The sequence below is a fragment of the Dendrobates tinctorius genome, unplaced genomic scaffold (assembly GCF_039654945.1).
Source record: "Dendrobates tinctorius isolate UK_male_01 unplaced genomic scaffold, ASM3965494v1 ptg000133l, whole genome shotgun sequence".
In the NCBI taxonomy this organism is placed as follows: domain Eukaryota; kingdom Metazoa; phylum Chordata; class Amphibia; order Anura; family Dendrobatidae; genus Dendrobates; species Dendrobates tinctorius.
Genome location: NW_027361801.1, coordinates 14,451,964 through 14,472,960, shown reverse-complemented (window position 1 = coordinate 14,472,960; position 20,997 = coordinate 14,451,964). Strand labels below are relative to the sequence as shown.

Below are 20,997 nucleotides of genomic sequence, written 5' to 3'. Positions count from 1 at the left end.
GATGGGGCCAAAGCTAACTAGATAGGACAGGATAGAAAAGCTGCTGTCTGTAATCCGCCAAAACCCTATCAAAACAAGAGCCAACAGCTGATAGGGAAAAAAGCCCTGAAGACGCTAGGCTTCAAAAAGACTATATCAGTACTCAAGTATTTTTTGAAGACAGAGCAAAAAGGAATTCAGCTCACCCCAGCAGGGAATGGCAGAAATCAAGGAAAACAATGCAAAACAAAACCAAAACACAAATGCAAAAAGTAGAGCAGAAAACTTTTGAGGAGCAGGAATCAGACTGGTCTCCTAGAATCCCTCACCAGCAAGGCAGAAGGGCGTCGGCTGCCTTATATCCAGTCAGTAATTCCCGTCACCCAGTCATCATCATCCTGCCCAGGTGCTTGGTAATCAGCCTCACTACCTTCCTTCACCAGAAGAGGGAGTTCATCAGACCTCAATGGTGAAGGGGAAAATGAACTCACAACAGCGGCCGCCACCAATACCGACAGAGGACTTCTCAGTGGAGCCCCTGAGTCTGGAGGAAAGGCCCGCAGGACAGTAGAGCGAAGGACTGAGGCTGCGGGGGAAGCCGCGGGTTGATGTGATGGAGGCCGCAGCGCCAGGGAAGGTGAGAGTACCCCCGACCCTACCAGTGCCTCCGCAAGTGGCTCCCACCATTCTGCTGCAGCACGCGGCCCCCTGCGTACCAGAAGGCCTAGTTACCATGGGCCCCGTGGTGTATGCGGAGCTGAGCGAGGCCCCCGCTCAAGTCCCTGGGTTCCCCCTCCCGGAGCCACCAGTGCGGCGCTCATCCAAAGAAGACGCTTCTGCGCTCCCCTTGCCAAGAGTAGCTGCCTTGTTAGAACCGGCCGTTACTCCGGCTCCGTTAGAAGTAGTGGATGCGGCCTGTCCTGAGGCCGCGGTAATGCCGATGCTGGAGTTGGTTGCGGCCCCTGCGGGTATTATGCGGTGGCAGTACTGGCGGAGCCCGAAGGAAGCGAACCCCCGTAAAGAGGACTGTTGTGGACACTCCCTGCATCCCAGGAGCTCCACGGCGGTGGGGCCCCTTGCTACCGGCCATCAGGAGATGGTCTGGACTGTCAGAATTTTGTTGCACCGTTGTTCAGACCACGAGGATAGTTTTCCGTCCAGGTTACAGAAAATGTTTTTTTTTAGTTGCAGTTACTTTGCCTGACATGGCAGGGATGCGGAAAAGAGGGGAAGTGTCAATGACAAAGGAAGGGGGGAAGGAGAATATGTGATGTTGTATTGTTATATATTGGTTTTAGAAGCAAAAGAAAATGAAAAAAAATATATAAAAATGGGGTACTTGTAATATTGTAAAGTTATTTTGTTGTATAAGATGCACAAGTAAATGCAACAGGTCCGGGCAAGAGAAGGTCTGAGGGACCAACGGGAAGTGTGAGATCCGAAGAGGGGTCTATGTGTGAAGAGGGTCTGGGAGACCGAGACGCCGACCATGACGTGTAACTGAAAGATGGATAAAAGAGTTGGAAGACGTGAGAGAGACAGCCGTCCTTGGTCAGGTCCCCAACACCACGAACACCCCTGAAGGAGGAAGGTGGGCGCTGGTATTGATCTGGTAGGTGTGATACCTCGATCATGGCGTACCGAATAGTGGAAGGTGACAGTAGGGGAGAGTAGGGGAAGGTACACGCCATAGAGAGAATATGGGTGTACCTATCCCAATTTGAAAGACGTTGTCATGTGACGTGCGCGCTGGTGAGTAGCAGTAGGCTGCTCGGAGCATAGTGCTCCCAGTATGGTTCGGCCCCCCGCAGGTAGTGGGTTTGGCTCAACAGCTGGTCCGACAACAGAGTGTAGGTGAAGCTTCAGAACGACGAAGGCAGGGATGACGATTGTCGAGGACGACAATGGACAAAGGAAGGGGGAGTGTAGGGAAGGTGACCTGACGGACGGACGTGTCAGTATAGAGAAAGGTAGGTTTGCACAGTTTAGACAGGTGTCAGTTACTACAGTGGGGAAACAGCTAGGAAAGTGTAGTGGACGTGCAGTACCTTGGGTTGACCATTAGATGGCAGGGAGGAGTGTGAGCAAAGGACTTGACATCAGCTTAGGGCTTTAGAAACCGTTGGTCATGGGGGGCGGAGTTACAGTGACAGGGGACCAGGAGTGCTATAAATACTGAGGGAGGGTTCCAGAAAGTTCCAGTCCCCAGGGGGAGCTCCAGTGACAGGAGGACTGTGACAGTCTGTGCGCTGTGAAGAGAATCCAAACCAGGGGGACTGAGGAGAGAGAACGTCATGGGGGTGGTCCTGACAGGAAAATACCGCAAAACAGACGAGACACAGAGGTTATATCGACGAGGCACAGAGGTTACGGATACCATGTTAAGAAAGACGTTGTGACCAGTGAAATTATTGTTGGTTTACGAGCCTAAGGTGGCCACAGTGACGGACCTGTCAAAAGCATCAACAAGAGTAAAGGGATGGTACATATATATACGTCCCTGGCTAAAGTGCGGTGTTCTGTGGTGTATTGTAACCAGAGAGCCTTGAGGAAAATTGCGGAGTGCTGTGAGGCTGTCAGGCGGACAGCGAGCGAATAAAGCTTGGACCTGTTGCACCCAGAATCTGTCTCCATCTTGTCTCTGTTTCGTCTCTGCGCGGTAAGAAGAGGGACCACCCCCCAGCTTGGCCCACCACCTCTACACAAACAAACCTCAGAAACCATCCAACACATAGTGGCAGGATGCAAAATGCAAGCAGGAACAGCGTATACCGAATGCCACAACTAAGTAGCTGGAATTGTATACATGAACATCTGCACAGCATATGGGCTAAGTCCCCCTAAGTCCAGGTGGGAGACCCCAGAAAAAGTGGTGGAGAATGAAAGGGCAAAAATCCTGTGGGACTTCAAGATCCAGATGGATAAGCAGGCGTTGGCTAACCAACCACACATTGTGATAGTAGCCAAGGATGAGAAGACAGCAATGATAATAGATGTGGCAGTGCCAAGTAACAGCAACATCAGAAAGAAGGAATATGAGAAGCTGGAGAAATACCAGGGCCTCAAAGGAGAACTGGAGAAGATGTGGAAGGTGAAGACAACAGTGATTCCAGTGGTGATAGAAGTACTTGGAGCAGTGACCCCTAAGTTGGAAGAATGGCTATAATAGATCCCAGGAGCAACATCTGAGCTCTCTGTCCAGAAAAGCGCAATAAGATCCTGTGCAGAACCCTCAAACTCCCAGGCCTCTGGTAGAGGACCTGAGAATGAGAAAGGACAACAAAGACCACCCCCAGTGGGGGTGAGAAAACGTGTGTATGTATAAGTGTATATATATATGTCATTTTTCATACAGTGGTTTCTGGCCACATGCCTGCTCAATCATCTTTACCAATCGCCGATGCTCTTGAGATGATGGAGATAGATATTATCCAGTACACCAAGGCCTGCCCAAAGGGAATTGTCTTCTTAGCCAATTCATAAATGACAGTAACGCTAGATTATTTTCAAGCACATTTTGTCAATCACCCCAAAAAATGACATGAAAATGAAACACTTTGAACACTTGGTTGAGCTTTAAGGCTAGAGGTGCATGGACCACGATGACTTGCTTTGTTACCATAATCACGAATTCATGTCAAACCACAATGTGTGAAAGGACCTCAATGGTGCCCTCTGCAGTAGCTTGCACATCTGGTGTAATTGGAAACCCTAAATCATTTATCTGGTCTCTTCTTCAATGTCAATGAGAGTAGGGGTTTATGGCAGTCATACTCTCACCAATCAGATAGTGAAAACATTCCAGAGTACCAACAATCTGGATGGATTGGATACTTGATTATGTGTTCACTATCTAGAGCCCCCCAAAAATTATATACTTATATACCTCCCCACGTGCGTTTTTTGTGTGACCCTCTGTATGGAAAATCACAGTTTGCTGCACTTTCCTATAAGTTAAAGGGAACCTATCAGTAGGTTTGTGCTCAATAACCCACAGACAGTGTCAGGTCAGTGCCGTTTTACTGATTAAAATGATATCTTGGCTGATGAAATCCATCTTGTGGTTGTTGTGTAATCTTTATTTTCAGTTTTGAGTTAATGATATGCTTGTGCTCTGGGGCGGCCTGTGGGGGCATCTTCATGTAGTGCTCTGCTTAGGTATTCATACTGATGCTTCTGAAAGTCACTGATCCCTCAGGCCGCCCCGGAGCACCAGCATATCATTAACTCAAAACTGAAAACAAAGATTACACAACAACCACGACACGGATTTCATCAACCAAGGTATCATTGTAAGCAGTATAACGGCGCCAACCTGACACTGTGTGTAGGTTGCTGAGCACCATCCTGCTGACAGGTTCCTTTTAATGTTAGTTTTACTATAGAGATGACTTGTACCTTCTAAGTAATGGACTATGACTTCTTTTATTTGCAGTCTTGACTGTCTTTTTCACTGCACATAGATTGATTCACACCCTAAAGAATCATTATAGATGCTTTGTGTCTCCATAAATAATTTTTTTTCTTCTTTCACAAACACTCATTAAACTCATTAAATGCAATTTTATTTGACAGGATGACTGTGTTTGATCTTGTCATGTTGTGATGACGCAAGAGCGTCCGGGACGTAGAAAGATGGCAGACGCATTGTAAAGTGTCAATCATTAAACTGATGTAACCCTGGTGTTAAGTGTGGAGGCAATGCGGTGTGACTTTCTGTTCTGTGACCTAGACATACTCCATGTCCTGTTGTGGTTCCCAGGGGTGGGTGGTGAAAATTGTCTCTGTAATGAGTGCGGTGCGAAACGGACGGGCGGCAGCTGTTCAGGAAAGATTTCTCCAAGCTGCTCAGGATTACCAATAGTCCACTGCACTCTGAGGCAAGAAATATTCCCAGAGTGTCTTGGCTAGTCCATTTATTCTATGTAACTGAGAGTTCAGCGAAAAGATTTTGAGGACCCTGGTCAAATCATCGTGTCTAGTCTGTTACGGCTGAACCAACGCATTGCAAAAACCCTCCAATCTCTGGCGTCCTCAGCGCCTATTCTGATTAGTAGGTCATGTAATAACATTACGGTGTGGCCTGATGGACGCTTAACATGGCATAGAACTACTAATCAGAAGAAGAGTTGCAGGGTGTAGAAAGTTCACAGGGTTCTGATTAATTGGCCATGGACTACTTACATGGCCACTGGACCAGGGTCACACAAGTCTTTCCTCCACTCTAATCCAATCCTAGGTGTCTATCTGGAAACACTAGAGTAGTACTGATAAATGGTGACACAAAACTATGCTGGTGGTTATTAGAATAATGCTGTAACTAATACCAGCACATATCATTATCGTACTAGCAGAGTTTTAGGATTCACATTATGACCCAAGAGGCCATGCACAGAAGTTGTAAGTGCCAAACTGTTGTATATTTCCATAATGCATGTTATGCCACCTGATACCATGGAAGTGATACCTACCTCCGTAAAGGACACTGCCACTAATGTTGGCACCTGCTTCATCTGTATACTGAACATGGACTTAAAGGGAACCTGTCACGTGAAAAAACGCTATCACCCTGCATATATTGGGTTAATCTGCAGGTTAAAGGGAACCTCTCACACCCCAGGCGTTTTTAAGTACCGTACTTTCCTACTGTGCAGAATCATAGGAGGAATCGTCAATTAGGGATGAGCTGACGATTCCTCCTATGATGCTGCACAGTAGGAAAAAGGCGGAGGGATCTGAGGGAGAGCCGCAGAGAACTACTGCGCATGCCCAAGATTCCCAGCACCGCAGTGTGAATAAATCAGAAGAGACTGCGGGACAGGAATCTCTGGCCGCGCATCCACGTAGGCGTGATAGCGCAGACATCATGTGATGTCAGAGGACTGGCAGCGCTAACTGCACATGCCCAAGAAAAGATATTACAGCGCAGGCCCAAGGAATTGAAATGAACACTGAGGAGGCGGCGCCAAATTCAAAAGGAGGACATGACTGATGGCTGTGAGGCGTCTGTGTCCGAGGGGGAAAGACCTGCCCCCCGGTCAAACTTCTGGCATGTCAGACAAATTTTAAAAACGCTTATTTATGTGGTGGAAGGGACGCCAAATAAAAGAGCCACCTTCACAGAATTCAGCATTAGTGCTGCACAAGGTGGCTCTTTTACTTATAAACGCCTGGGGGGGGTGACAGGTTCCCTTTAATAGCGTTCTGAACCTGCCTTTCACCCGCACTTAGACCTCCGCTGCCAAGAGTGAATTGACTTTATTTCTCTCAGCAGCGTTGGGTTTTCAGTCACAGGGAGGTGCCACCACTCTTTGTATAGAGAGCAGCAGCTGCAACCATGTTCCCAGCCCTGATTGACAGCAGCTCAGCATTAGGGCTGGCCATCAGTCAGTGCCAGGAGCAACGTTCCAGCCACCACTCTTTATACACAGAGCGGTGACTGAACACAGGCCGGTGCCACCCCATGACGGAAACTTGAACGGTGCCAGGAGGAATAAGGTTCATTTCTTCCTGGCAGTGGGGGGCTAAGTGCCGGTGCCGAGGAGGTTCAGAACACTATTAACCTGCAAATTAACGCCATATGTGCAGTTTAATAGCTTTTTTGGTTTAAAGGTTCCCTATAAATTTACATATAACGGTATAGAGCCTTTTGTTTGAGTCACTAGAACCGTAAGTCATCCATTATCTCTCGTTCCCTTTCCTGTATAGATTTCTAGTGACCATTTTGCACGGACTGGCTATAAAGTAGAAAGGATCAGCTATCTGAGAGGTGGCACAGTTGCACTTCTTTCAATCTTGTAGAAGGACACGGACATATAAAACAGAAGTGTCATTGTGTGCCCAAGTGCTGGATTCTTCTTCCAGGCCAACTTGTAATGCCAACCAATTATCGCATTGTACGCGAAAATGCTTAGCCGAGACCTGGTGCACGGGAGGGGCAGGCGACGTGATGGCTGGATTTCGTGCCATTCATCCAGTAACCCTTTATTTCTGGAACATAAACCTGGCACAGGCTATAATCAAGCCGGGTCTATTGCCTGTAGGAAGCCTGTCATTTCATGTCTCCCTGTGTCAGTGTCTGAGCGTGAAATAATGATAATCACATCCATTTAGGTATTACTGAATTAATGCCAGCCAGGATCCTGCCACTTAATGCAGTTATAGAAGTGGAGACAAAGCAGTGGGAAGAAGCTTTTGCCACAGAGTTGTAATGAAGCCAGACCTTCTCCCTAATCTGCACTTTATCACTTAGCTGCAATTTTATTCAAGGGATCTGTTATATAGAGTATTCACTTATTGGAGGAGGGCTGCCATTTTTTGGATAATATATTATATATATTTATGATGTTTTATATATACATACTGTATATATATATTTATAATGCATTATATATATACTGCTCAAAAAAATAAAGGGAACACCATTTCGTTTGCAACAGGCTGTTTGTGTTCCCTTTATTTTTTTGAGCAGTATATAATATTTATTTATTTTAAAGAATTTTGTTATTTTAGTCCAGCATACACAATGCAATAAGATTAGAGTTGTACCTTATTATTCATATTTCCTTGGTTTTTCTGATCTATTATTCAGTGGCGCCTCCTACTGGATTCCAGTTGTCAGCGTGTTTGGTTTTTTTCAGTGTGAATGACCAGGCTGGAAACACTCAGGAGCATAACCCCTTTAGATTGTGGGCGATAAGTCCAATATTCTGATGAATTCATTATTCTGTTAGTATTCTATACTCATCTGATTCATCTCCTCCTTCAGGTTCTTTTAGGATGAAGATTTGGAATTCCTCCACTGTTAGTGCATTAATTGTATATTTCTTACTTTTGGAACCAAAAATCGTGACTTGCTAGAACAGGGTAGATCGCAGATCCAGCTTGAAACAAATCTGATTTTGTCCTTTTAATTGTGATTTTTTTTTTTTTACCTCTTACAGACCAAGTCATTCATAAATTGTTCAATGTAAAGATTATTTTCAACAGATCTGAGCTATCATGTCCCCAATGTCTAATGGCGGCTTTACATCTTAGATAGCTCTCAGTTTAGATGACCACTATTCCTTCTGTCTCCCTGTCCCCTATACACATGTATGCTCAGCTCTACCGAGTGTGCATGTGTTCACAGTGGAATAAAATAATCCTCTACTTGAATTCCCATGATAACATAGAATTGGTCATGTTGAAATTCGACATGCCCAATCATTCTCCCCCCTCCCCCCCCCTGCCCAATATCTGATGTCGGGGAGAATCCAGACAACCCTATATGCAATAGAAGGTTGTGCGTTTCTGCTTCGACAGTCCGACATTCATCTAATATGTAAACCTCTTTCCAGATATGTTTTTACTCATTCCAACTTTTTAGTTATGTGGAAAGGAAAAAAAAAAACAGTTGGATCTTTTAGTTCTCCTGTCAGCCCAGTAAGGATTATTTATGTACTCATTAATTCAAATCCATCTGTGATATCCCAGCACCTGCTTGCTGATGGTCTCTACCTTTCCAGCACCCTGTTGGGGGATCACACTAAAACCAGGATCACACATGAGAGGAGTGCGGCCGAGCCTTTCATGTTAATACCCGGCACTGCCACCGGCACTCGGATTTGAGCATGTGGCCGCATAGCAATACATAGAGCCCCAGGCTCCGCTCCTGAGTGCCGGTGGCAGTGCCGGGTATTAACATGCGAGACTCGGCCGTATTCCTCACATGTGTGATCCCGGCCTAAATGTGTCTTTTCTAAGCTGTTTTGTCATGAACAGACCGGTCTTATTAAATGTTGGTGGGTGAATAGTTCTTCATCTGGAGACAGAGTATGTGATGTGGTCAGGATGGTCCTATACTATATAATTATACATCAGCACTCATGGCCTGTGATGATGTGGATAATTAAATTCTAGCTGGCAAAGGCATACCGTACATATCGTAGAGATGGCTCAATCCTCTGCTATGGTGCCATCACGGAGAGGTGCTGTTGGGTGGCCAGCAATAGAGTGTGGAGGTAGTCAAAAAGTTTTCAAATTGCCTCTTCAGAGAGGAAGAGGACAAGAACGCTAGCGCTCCCTATTGGAAGCAGCAATCCTAACAGTGAATATTGACCCTCTAACGAGCCTTGCCATTTGAGTTGGGATAAGAGCCAAAATCAGAATATCAATTTGCAGACACGGTGTTTCGGGGTGACTGCCCCTCATCAGTGCAAAGTGTGAGATCTTGTTTGGCTGGGTGAGCAGGATCCAAGGGGTAACTCCTTCTCCACAATGAGAAACTTTACCCTTTGGATCCCAAAAAGTTTTCAAAGAGTCAAGTACAAGGCACAGAGGGGAAAACAATCACCACCAAGTCCTTATGTTCTGGGTGACAAAACTTTTGCATTGTAATGGAGGGTGCAATTAAATGATTGCTTTGGCGCCCCTTGCGCCGTTCCCAGTGGGTGACCTACCCTATGTTTGGCCATCGGGAATCTTTGATTGCGAGGATATATTAGTCTGTGTATCAAAGGTCATAGGATACATTCTGAATTACTGCTTGGTAATATACTTCAATAGTAGGCTCATTGTGTGCCAGTGTAATAATGCCAATAGATCCCATTATTAAAAAAATGCCACACTGCGCAGTATACAGTGCCCCGCTGTATGGGGAAGTGCTGTGCATGGGAGTTTTCTTGGCACATATGTCGGGTGTTTAGGAAAAAACGCTATTTGAACATGGCTTTATAGAGAATTCTTGCACTTGCCCTGTATTTTTCAGTGACATAAGTTTACGTCCTCTTTATATTTCCCATATTCTTATAATTACTGTCTCTGTCGTTCCTTAGGGCCGATGCACGAGAGAAAATTGTAAATATCTGCATCCTCCTCCGCATTTAAAAACCCAGCTAGAAATTAATGGACGGAATAACCTTATACAGCAAAAGACAGCAGCCGCAATGCTCGCACAGCAGATGCAGTTCATGCTCCCCGGCACCCAGCTACAGCCAATCGTGAGTATATAAAGTAGTCTGCGCTAATCTTGGGCTTTGTGCTGTATGGCCTTTTTTATTTTTCTTTCTCCAAAGGACTTAAAAAAATGCATAAATGAACAACAAAAGTTCCCAAACATGTTGAGGTTTCCATATCTTTTATTAACTTAAAAGCATGTGTTAGGCTAGTTTCACATTTGTGCTTTATAGTGCTGTGACGGCCTGCGCACAGCCGCCGCTAAGCCCCGCCCCCTCCTGGCTCCCTGCCCTCCCCATCCGGTCATCGCCTCCTACTAGCGCACATGGGCGCTTGCGATCTGCGCACCCTATCTTTAGCATAGGGTGCGCAGATCGTGCGCTGGCCGTGCGCTAGCAGGATTTTGGTGTGCGCTGCGCACTTTTGAAGTTGCGCCCGTGTGCGCCGAACGCAGCATGTTGCATTTCGGCGCGCACGGCGCACCTTCAAAAGTGCGCAGCGCACGGCAAAATCCTACTAGCGCACGGCCAGCGCACGATCTGTGCACCCTATGCTAAAGATAGGGTGCGCAGATCGCAAGCGCCCATCTGCGGTAGTAGGAGGCGATGACCGGATGGGGCGGGCAGGGAGCCGGCAGGGGGCGGGGCTTATCGGCGGCTGTGCGCAGGCCGTCACAGCACTATAAAGCACAAATGTGAAACTAGACTTATGGGGTTAAAAAAATGATTTTTTTAAAAAAAAATTTGCAATTGGGTTTCATTAAAAGTGTGGGCTTTTACAGGATCTTTGTTTATCTGCACATATAACTTTGTGTGGACATAAATCAGCCAAGCAGAGGTCACAAAAAGATCACAGCAGGCTGACAGATTCTCAGTTAACTCATTCTACAGCCAGCAATGGACAGTGCAACTTAAAGGCTGTAGAAGGCAAATGATGTAAACTTTTTAATGCATTTAAGTTTAAAAAAAAAAAAAACCCTGGAAAGTGAGCAACCCCTTTGGCTATGTGCCCACGCAGTTTTTAGGTTGTGCAGATTTTGTTGGAAAATCCGCAGGTAAATCCACAGGACAAAAGTTTATCTGCGGATTAGCCTGCGGTTTTGCCCTGCGGTTTCACACCTCATAATGATAAGGTGTGAAACCGCAGTGGAATCCGCACAAAGAATTGACATGCTGCGGATAGTAACCCGCAGCAAATCCGCGTGGAAAAATCTGCAGCATGTGCACAGCGTTTTTTTCCATAGGAAATAAAGGTTCTGTACAGCGCAGCAGAAACTGCTGCGAATCCGCAGTAGAATCCTCAGCGTGTGCACACAGCCTTTAACTGAGAATCTGCCATGCAGTGAGTTTGTAACTATTTTAGCTGACTTCATCAGAGTTCTTCAGTTCTCACCTAATTTGTGACCACATCTTTGAAGTAGTCTGTGTGTCAAAAAAATCAGCAAAGAGGAGACGAGGAGAAAAAGACAATAGTTCTAAACTCTCCCATCAGAAGGAGCCAGAGGCTGCAAAAAATAATTTTTAAATAAACAGCAAAAATGATTTTTTATCCCCAAAATACTTACATGTGTCCATATCCTTTAAAGTTAGATTAATTTTGTCTTTTTTTTATCACAAGCAAAAAAAAAAAAAAAAAAGAGATTTCTATCAGTGAGCTAGTTCTAATTATTTTAAATGTCTCTTGGTGTGCGCATCTGTTTTTACCATGGGGTCTTACTTGAATGCGTAAATCTGAACTAAACTTGGTCATGTTTCTGCAGATATATATATGTGTGTGTATGTGTGTATGTATATATATATATATAATATATATATATAATTTCTAGTTCTGTTTGGACATTTCATCTACTTATGCAGACCTTTGTATTATATTATCACACACTTGGTCAAAATTATTGGTACCCCTCGTTTAATGACAGAAAAACCCACAATGGTGACAGAAATAACTTGAATCTGACAAAAGTAATAATAAATCAAAAATCTATGAAAATGAACAAATGAAAGTCAGACAATGCTTTTCAGCCATGCTTCCACAGAATTTTTTTTTAAATTAAACTCCTGAAATAGGCCTGGACAGAAATGATGGCAATCACTACAATCAAACGATTCCTGTAACTGCCAATGAGACTTCTGCGCCTCTCGACAGGTATTCTGGCCCACTCCTCAAGCGCAAACTGCTCCAGTTGTCTCATGTTTGAAGGTTGCCTTTTCCAGATGGCATGTTTCAGCTCTCAATAGGATTTAGGTCAGGGCTCATAGAAGACCACTTCAGAATAGTCCAATGTTTTCCTCTTAGCCATTCTTAGGTGTTTTTAGCTGTGTGTTTTGGGTCATTATCCTGTTGCAAGACCCATGACCTGCGACTGAGACCCAGCTTTCTGACACTGGGCAGGGTTACCAACAATTTTGACCACGTGTGTGTATTGTCCGAGAGGTAGTCTCTGAAGCTTGGGTATTGTAACTTGTCCTTCTATATCTTGAAGTTTTATAACATTCTGACTTATGTTTGTGGATTTGTATAACCCAATATTTGTGCTACATTTTAAGGCTTCTACAATGTAGCGGGCTGTTTTTTAGATCAACTTGTATCTTAGACAATGACGAAAGACCACACGTTTCACAAGTATTCCCCCTCCTGTTTAATATGGAAATAGAGCACATCTACTGGGTTTCTGTGACTTCAGCTAACATGTGTGCAGATATATTCTACGCACCCTTTGTATTCCTGATTACGGAAATTAGAAGTGCGTAAAGATGCAGTGTCAGCATCTTTTTGTCAGAAGCAGAATTTCCCAAAATCTACATCTTAATGAGTTGTTATAGAAACTACATAAAACTGAGAACCATGAAGAGCCCTAAACGAGGGCAAAAACTGGCATCCCTCATACTTCTGTGTCCTATAGAAGGGTGCAACATGGTGGCTTCATGCACACAAGCAGATTGAGTGCAGCAATGTTTGACAGTTAGGGGTCTTACCCCCTGGTCCACTTAATGATAATCAGAACTAATGGGTACAGCTCCTTAATTTCTATCCAGGCAAAATATCTTATCTGTTGAGGAGAAAATGACTAGTCTACAGCATGGCGTTAATTCATAATGCCGGCACCTTGGCCACTTCCTTTTCATGTTCAACGAGCCATCCACCGATCAAACATTAATGGCCCATCTAGGTCTAAACCCACTTTAATGCTTAATATACACCTAATTAGGCCCATCCAGCTCACATTTTAGGTCTGCGTTAAGCATATATGCCAAAAATCTCCTGACATATGACCATGGAGGAGAACCGCATATCATCCTACTCACGCCTGTGGCAAGGGAAGTAGTATGCCCATATAGGGGACATTTTTATTTTTTAAAGGAGCACTGACTTCCCTTTGCAAATGTAATAATGGCACTTTTATGCCACCATCCCGCACAACAAAAGTTTATACTCCCCTAATCAGAGCGACAGAGTCAACTTCTTGCATGCCCTCCGAGAAGGTCTGCACAGGAGGTGTAATATAGTCACACTATTGTGCATGGGCTGGGCTGAACCACAGGCCTACTGTTATCTGTGGTCTATATGACGGAGAATGTTAGTGCAGGGAGTCGATCTGTGCTCTACCACAGGAACCATCTGTATTGATGTGGAAATAGTTCAAAATGGCTTGCAGATGGAAATCAGGGGAACTCTGCCAGAAGTCCACAGCATGTGCACAGCATCTAGCAACACCTTTGCTTTTTGATCTTTTGTGCCCAGGTCAAACACCCACAGGTCCTTATCCACATTACGCCACTGGAGAAAGATGCCATATAGTAGCATCTATCACCTACAAAGTACTATATCATCCATTTAAAGGCTATGTCATGAAAAACAATTGGAAAGCTTGTGACGCATCAGTTAAGTGGACCAATATAGTTTATGGGTGACTATTAGGCACCCGTCACAGCTTCTGTTTATCGTATACCTTGGAGGCCTTTTCCATAAATACTAAATGTGGCTAAGAAAAAATGTGTTGAGGATCTTATAGACATTTGCTGAGGATTGTTGCTCTTGGAAGACTTGAACATCACAATACTATTGCTTTTCTGAGCCTTGCAGCCTTTGCAGCGCTGGGTTCCTGGGATTAAATCCCACCAAGGACAACATCTGCAAGAAGCTTGTATGTTCTCCCCGTGTTTGCGTGGGTTTCCTCCGGGTTCTCCAGTTTCCTCCCACACTCCAAAGACATACTGATAGGGAATTTAGATTGTGAGCTCCAATGGGGACAGTGATGACGTTTGTAAAGCGCTGTGGAATTAATTGCTCTATAAATGAGTAAAATACAGCTTTATAAATGAAAGCTAATGGGAAATGTTTTGTCTGCCACCACCATGAATAATCATGCGCATGGATCCCACTTAACCTCCCAACTCATCTGGAAGCTGTCTATTACTTCTAAAGACTTGCACTCAGGCATCGGGCGAGGCCTCGTGAAAGGCATCAGGAATGGCAAATAATGTCACTAAGTGATAAGTTGCATGTACGGAGCCGCCGTAATTAACAGATGCTGGATTAATTTAACATGAACCAGCAGAGCTCCACTTTGCATCTATGAGATTCACATCGCTTAAGTAATGTGCGTCTGCTATGACCATTTAACTCTATCTACTCGACTCAGATTTACCCCTTTAAATATCTTACTGGATGTGCACTTTGTATCTAATGAACCCAAATGGGAGCAGATTTCCTGCATGATCGGACAATAAATGATGAAGTCTGCATTACTGGGAGCTGTAATTCCAGATATTCACTTCTGTACACTAATAGAAATGTAACACCGGTTAGTTTAATGCTGAGGCATAGTGTCCCAGCACGGAGCAAGACAAGTATTGCAAACTCTAATAATAGTGCCCCATCTTCAGCACTCTGTCAGTCCGTGGAAATCGGACTACACTCAGATGTCATCAAAGCGCTGTCCAATAGTTTCCTCAGACTCATTGACTTCCATGGCCGAGTGTGATCTGAATATTGAATCAAACTCGGGCATGCTGCTATTTTCTTTTATTTGGACAGTACTCGTCCTAGGAAAAAATGTAATATGTGCACGGACCCCTAGAATAACATTGGTCCGAGTGCGAGACCTCAATATCTGGTCAGTAGGGGCACCCCTGACAATCAGCTGTTACTGGCGATGGCCGGAGGTTTTTGGATGCTGATGAAAGACTGCAGCTCTGTCATTTCTATATAGGCAGTGGCCGAGTACTGCAGATCCACCCCTTATTCAAATGATCTGCAGTATCCGCCGTGGCCACTATGTTTTTGATGGAGCTGTTGTGGTTCGGTAGAGTCATAGCAGTAACAGTTGTTCAGCAAGAGTGGTGGGTGTTGCATCCCCACCGAATGACCGCGAGACTTCGCGCTCCCGCGAGACCGTGACTCTCGCGGTTATTCTCGCAAAGGATCACTGGGACCAGAGCGTGGAGAGAGGCAGGATGGCTGTGCGGGACGTCGGAAGGTGAGAATAACAATATTTTTTATTTTGATTCTATTTTTTACAGGGATGGCAAGCGATGCCGGGCGCTCGGCATCGCTGTGCTGATCGCTGGTGAAGCTGTCTGTGTGACAGCTCACCAGCGATCACATAGCGACTTACCAGCGATCCTGACACCTTGATATCGGTGTCGGTATCGCTGGTAAGTCGCTATGTGTGACTCCAGCTTAAGAAACCCTGCTACTCTGCACTCATAACCTGTATTAATTGCACCTGTTTGAACTCATTACCTGTATAAAAGACACCTGTCCGCACAATCAATCACACTTTAACCTCTCCACCATGGCCAAGACCAAAGAGCTGTCTAAGGACACCAGGGCCAAAATTGTAGACCTGCATAAGGCTGGGATGGATTACAGGACAATAAGAAAGCAGCTTGGTGAGAAGGAAATAATTGTTGACACAATTATTAGAAAATGGAAGAAACACAAGATGACTGTCAATCTTCCTTGGTCTGGAGCTCCATGCAAGATCTCACCTCATACAGTAAGGATGATTCTTAGAAATGTCAGGACAGTCATATGGTCAGATAAGACCAAGATAGAACTTTTTGATATTAACTCCACTCACTGTGTTTGGAGGAAGAAGAAGGATGAATACAACGCCAAAAACATCGTCCCGAGCATGGTGGGGGAAACATCATACTTTGGGGGTGCATTTCTGAAAAGGGGACAGGACAACTGCACCGCATTAAAAGGAGGATGAACGGTCATGTATTTTGAGATTTTGGCCAACAACATCCTTCCCCAAATAATCACATTGAAGATGAGTCGTGGCTGGGTCTTCCAGAATGACAATGACCCAAAACACACAGACAGGGCAACTAAGGAGTTACTCCGTAAGAAGCATTTCAAGGTCTTGGAGTGGTCTTGCCAGTCTCCAGACCTGAGCCAAATAGAAAATCTTTGGAGGGAGCTGAAACTCTATGCCCAGCGACAGCGCCAAAACCTGAAAGATCTGGAGAGGATCTGTATGGAGGAGTGGGCCAAACTCCCTGCTGCAGTGCGTGAAAACTTGGTCAAGGACTACAGGGAACGTCTGACCTCTGTAATTACAAACAAATATTTCTGTACCAAATATTAAGTTCTGCTTTTCTACTGTGTCCAATACTTTTTTCATGCAATAAAATGCTAATTAATTATGTAAAAATCATGCAATATGATTTTATGTTTTTTCTTTTTAGATTCTGCCTCTCACAGTTGAAGTGTACCTACGATAAAAATTACAGACCTCTCTATTCTTTGTAGGTGGGAAAACTTGCAAAATCGGCAGTGTATCAAATACTTATTTTTCCCCATTATACATTTCTGAGTCAATGCTGTAGCACCGTACGGTATGACGACATATAAAATAGATGCTAATTTAAAGGGGAACTGTCACCAGATTTCACAATACAAACTGCATACATCGTTAAAAAAATCTCTTGAATCTTATACAGCTAGTTACTTTAAAAATCCATCTCAGAACGCATGTACAATCCTTTTTTGTGAACTTTTTTTGTCAGGTCCCCTTTAAATGTGGTAGTATTTAGGAGGTTCAGGAATCTTGCTCGATCAGCATAAAAACAAATTGCACAAAGGCTTTTCAGGTTTAAAGTGGATGTAAAAGTGCTGACAGTAGATCGCATGGGCATGGCCTGACCTATGAATGATTATACATTTATTTCACATCACACTGGTTCCTCGGGGGCTGGACTAATGGGATTTTAGTGCTATTAGTTTTCAGAATGAAGACTATCTAGTGGCATGCAAAATAGCGTAACCATTATCATAAAAACTTACGTAATTTTAGATCTCCCCTTGGATATAATAAAACAGAAAATTTTGACTTGATCTCTCTTTTTTAACCTAAGGCTGCCATGGATCAGGCATTTTAATGATTTGTAATAAAACCACACACAGTGGAAGTATAGACTAATGAACTGTATGTGAACTTGTGACCCTGTTACATAGCGGCTACAATTGGCTGCTGCAAATACCTTCTAGAGCCAGGTAGTATAGGGAAAGAGGTCAGGAGCATAATTGCTGACACAGAGAAAAAAACACAACTTACAGTCAAACTACAAGAAATATTCCCAGCTCAGCTTTTGACCTGCTGTAAATGATGATTGCTACATAGCAGAAAGTGTATTAATATTACATTTTGTTCAAAATGCTTCGTACCATGCTGGATATAGGAGAGAGAGGGTGTCACAGTGTCCCCCTATAGCAATGCTTCTCACTTGGGAGCAATCTGTGATTTCACAGGAACCATTTCTATTTAAAGTCTGGCTGGTTTATTTCAGTCCTCATAAACCACATCATAGGAAAACTTAAATACAGCCCTTGTCTGACATAAAGTAATACATAAAGTAACAAGTCCATACAATAGTCCTGATTAGCAAGCCTGGCTTAGAGTCTAGCTTCTTAATCCTTTAGCAAAGGCATTCAGTCCAGGAGATCTGCACACCTCCATACACACAAACATTTATGAGACAAACAGATAGGTGAGCATCTGTTCAGCTGCACGTAATCAACCTGTCATTGCCAATTAACCCCTTATAGTCTTATGTGTACTAAAGCATTACTCCCGATTTGTCTCCCATCCACTATATGTCTAACAGCTACCTTAAATACCTCCCCCTCTGCCTAAAACCATGGGCTTGGCACCTTCTGTCACTAGCCACACGGACATTACCATATAACTCCCGCCTCTATGTTCTACATGGAAGCGGCTATCCTGGAGGGCTAGGAACCAGCGACTAACACAAGCATTTTCCCCATTTTCTTCCTCATCCACCTGAGTGGACTATGATCTGATGCTAATTTAAATTCTCATCCTAAGAGATAGTATCGCAATGTGTCCACCTCCCTCTTTATGGCCAGGCATTCCTTTTCTACAATGGAATAATTTTTCTCACATGCCGACAGTTTCCTGCTCAGGTAGAGAATAGGATGCTCCTCTCCATGTATCTCCTGAGAGAGGACCGCTCCTAATCCAACTTCTGAGTATTTCATTTGGAGCACAAATTCCTTCTTACAGTCGGGGGCAATCAGAACTAGATGCATTACACAAAGCTACTTTCAGTTTTTGAAAGTCCATCTCTGCCTCTGAAGTCCATTTGGCCTTGACTGATTTTGTCCCCTTTAGGCTATGTGCCCATGTAGCGTTTTAAAACGCACAGTGAAAACCGGACTCCTTCCCAGAAATCGCGCGGTTTTTTTCCGCGCGATTTCACCGCGATTCTGTTCGCGATTTTGCCGCGATTTTCTCAAGCACTTTCCAAGCGATTTGAAGCATCGCTTGGAAAGTGATTGACAGGTTGGTCACACTCGTCAAACATAGTGTTTATGCGGCATCAATAGTAAAAGTTAAAATCTTAAAAATGATAAAATATTAAAAAATCGGGGTATATTTACCTTCCGAAGTCCCGCGCTGCCATCCCGGGCCTCAGCGTTCCAAGCGATGCCTTGCGAGACCTGTGATGACGTTGGTCTCGCGTTACTATAGCGATCTCGCGAGACCACGTCATCACAGGACCTTGCCGCAAGGCACTACTGGGAACGCTTAGGCCGGGAATGCAGCGCGGGACGCCGGAAGGTAAATATACCCCGATTTATTTTTTATTCTTTTTTTTACAGGGGTATGGTACCCAGGGCCTGGAGGACAGTCTCCTCTCCTCCACACCGTGGGTACCAACCGCACATGAGACGCTTAACTTCCCGCATGATGGGCATAGCCACATGCGGGAAGTAAGCGATTCTCATGCATTCCTATGGGTTCAGAATCGCGGCAAATCTTTGCGATTCCGCACAAAAGAATGATCATGCTGCGATTTTTTCCGCGATGCGATTCCGCCGCGGAAAAAAGCGCAGAATTAGCCCAGCATGTGCGGAATGCCATAGGAACACACGATTTTTAAACATTTTCGCAGCGTTTTCGCGCCGAAAATCGCGGCAAAAACGCTTAAAATCGCATCGTGGGCACACAGCCTAAGGAGGTTTGTCAGGGGTGCTGCCACCACGACAAAGTTTGCAATGAATCTCTTGTAGTACCCCACAATTCTCAGAAAAGCCCTAACTTGCTTTTTTTCGGACAGTTCTGGATTGCATCCACTTTATTGATATGAAGTTTGATTTCGCCTCAAACTGCTACATATCCAAGGTATTTGGCTTTCTCTTTCCTCAGGGCACATTTTCCTGGTTTTAAAGAGAACTCCACCTTCATGAGAGCATCAAACACTGTCTGGGCTTTTTCCAGATGAGTTCCCCAATCCAGGCTGAAGATAAAGATATCTTCTAGGTATTCCACAGAATAATTCTTATGAGGTGCAAAGATCCAGTCCATGGCCCTTTGGAAGGTAGCAGGAGCTCCCTGCAGTCCGAACGACACCTGGAAATATTGGAAGCAACCATTGGGCGTAGAGAAAGCCGTCTTCTCCTTGGTTTCTTGTGATATGGGGATTTTCCAATATCCCTTTGTTAGACCCAAGATGATTATGTACCATGCCTGTTCAAGTTTCTCGATTAGCTCATCGACATGTGGCATCGGATATGCGTCGATCTTGGAGACCACGTTGAGCTTTTGATAATCATTACTGAATCTCCATTGGGTTTTGGAGCAAGGACAGTCTAGTTAGAACACCCACTCTTAGATTCTCAATGACTCAGAGACTCAGCATGCACTTCACTTCCTTGGAGATCAGTTCTCAGTGGGCCTCTGAAATTTGGTAGGGCTTCGAATTCCCTGCACATGGGTTTCCGTCAGAACCTCATGTTCTATGACATCTGTACACCCCAGCAAATCTGAGAACAGGTCCCGGCTCTGCTGCAACAATTCCCGACATTGCTGTTTTTCTGCCTTCTACTGTATCTCGGCTATTGTGATATCTTCAATGTCCCCTTCTGGCTTAACCAGCAAATATGGAGTTTCAACGGGGTCCCTGTCTTGCCATGCCTTGATGAGTGGCGGCACAAGGGGATTTCGGAAGTGATAGGTGGAAGCTGTTAACTGGCAGGTGGGACAGGACTTGCAATACCTTAGGATTTCCCGGTGACATCCAGACCAATAGATCCTCCACATGACCGGTTCTTGAGTTTTGTCCACTCCCAAATGGCCACCTAAGACATGTGAAAGGGCAAATCCCAACACCCTCCTTCTATAGGGTTCTGGTACCCACAATAATTTCCACTATCTCCTCCCTTATCTTAGTAACCTGTAAAAATAATAATAATCTTTCTTTTTATATAGTACGAACATATTCCACAGCGCTTTACAGTTTGCACACATTATCATCACTGTCCCCGATGGGGCTCACAATCTAAATTCCCTTTCAGTATGTCTTTGGAATGTGGGAGGAAACCCACGCAAACACGGGGAGAACATACAAACTTTTTGCAGATGTTGTCCTTGGTGGAATTCGAACCCAGGACTCCAGCGCTGCAAGGCTGCAGTGCTATCCACTGAGCCACGGTGTTGCCCTGGTACAATAAGTCACAACTCAACATAGAATCATAGAATGGTAGAGTTGGAAGGGCCCTCCTGGGTCATCTGGTCCAACTCCCTGCTCAAAGAAGGATTGACTAAAT

At 44.6% G+C, this 20,997-nt stretch overlaps 1 protein-coding gene across 6 annotated transcripts in view; it reads left to right on the top strand.

Annotated features, from left to right (window-relative positions):
- MBNL3 (muscleblind like splicing regulator 3) overlaps positions 1–20,997 on the top strand; it is a 210,834-nt gene that overhangs the window by 140,861 nt on the left and 48,976 nt on the right. For all 6 annotated transcript variants that reach the window (XM_073543498.1, XM_073543495.1, XM_073543499.1 and 3 more), the window contains exon 3: positions 9,795–9,959. In XM_073543498.1, coding sequence (XP_073399599.1) covers positions 9,795–9,959 — 165 coding nt within the window. The remainder of the gene's footprint in view (positions 1–9,794; positions 9,960–20,997) is intronic.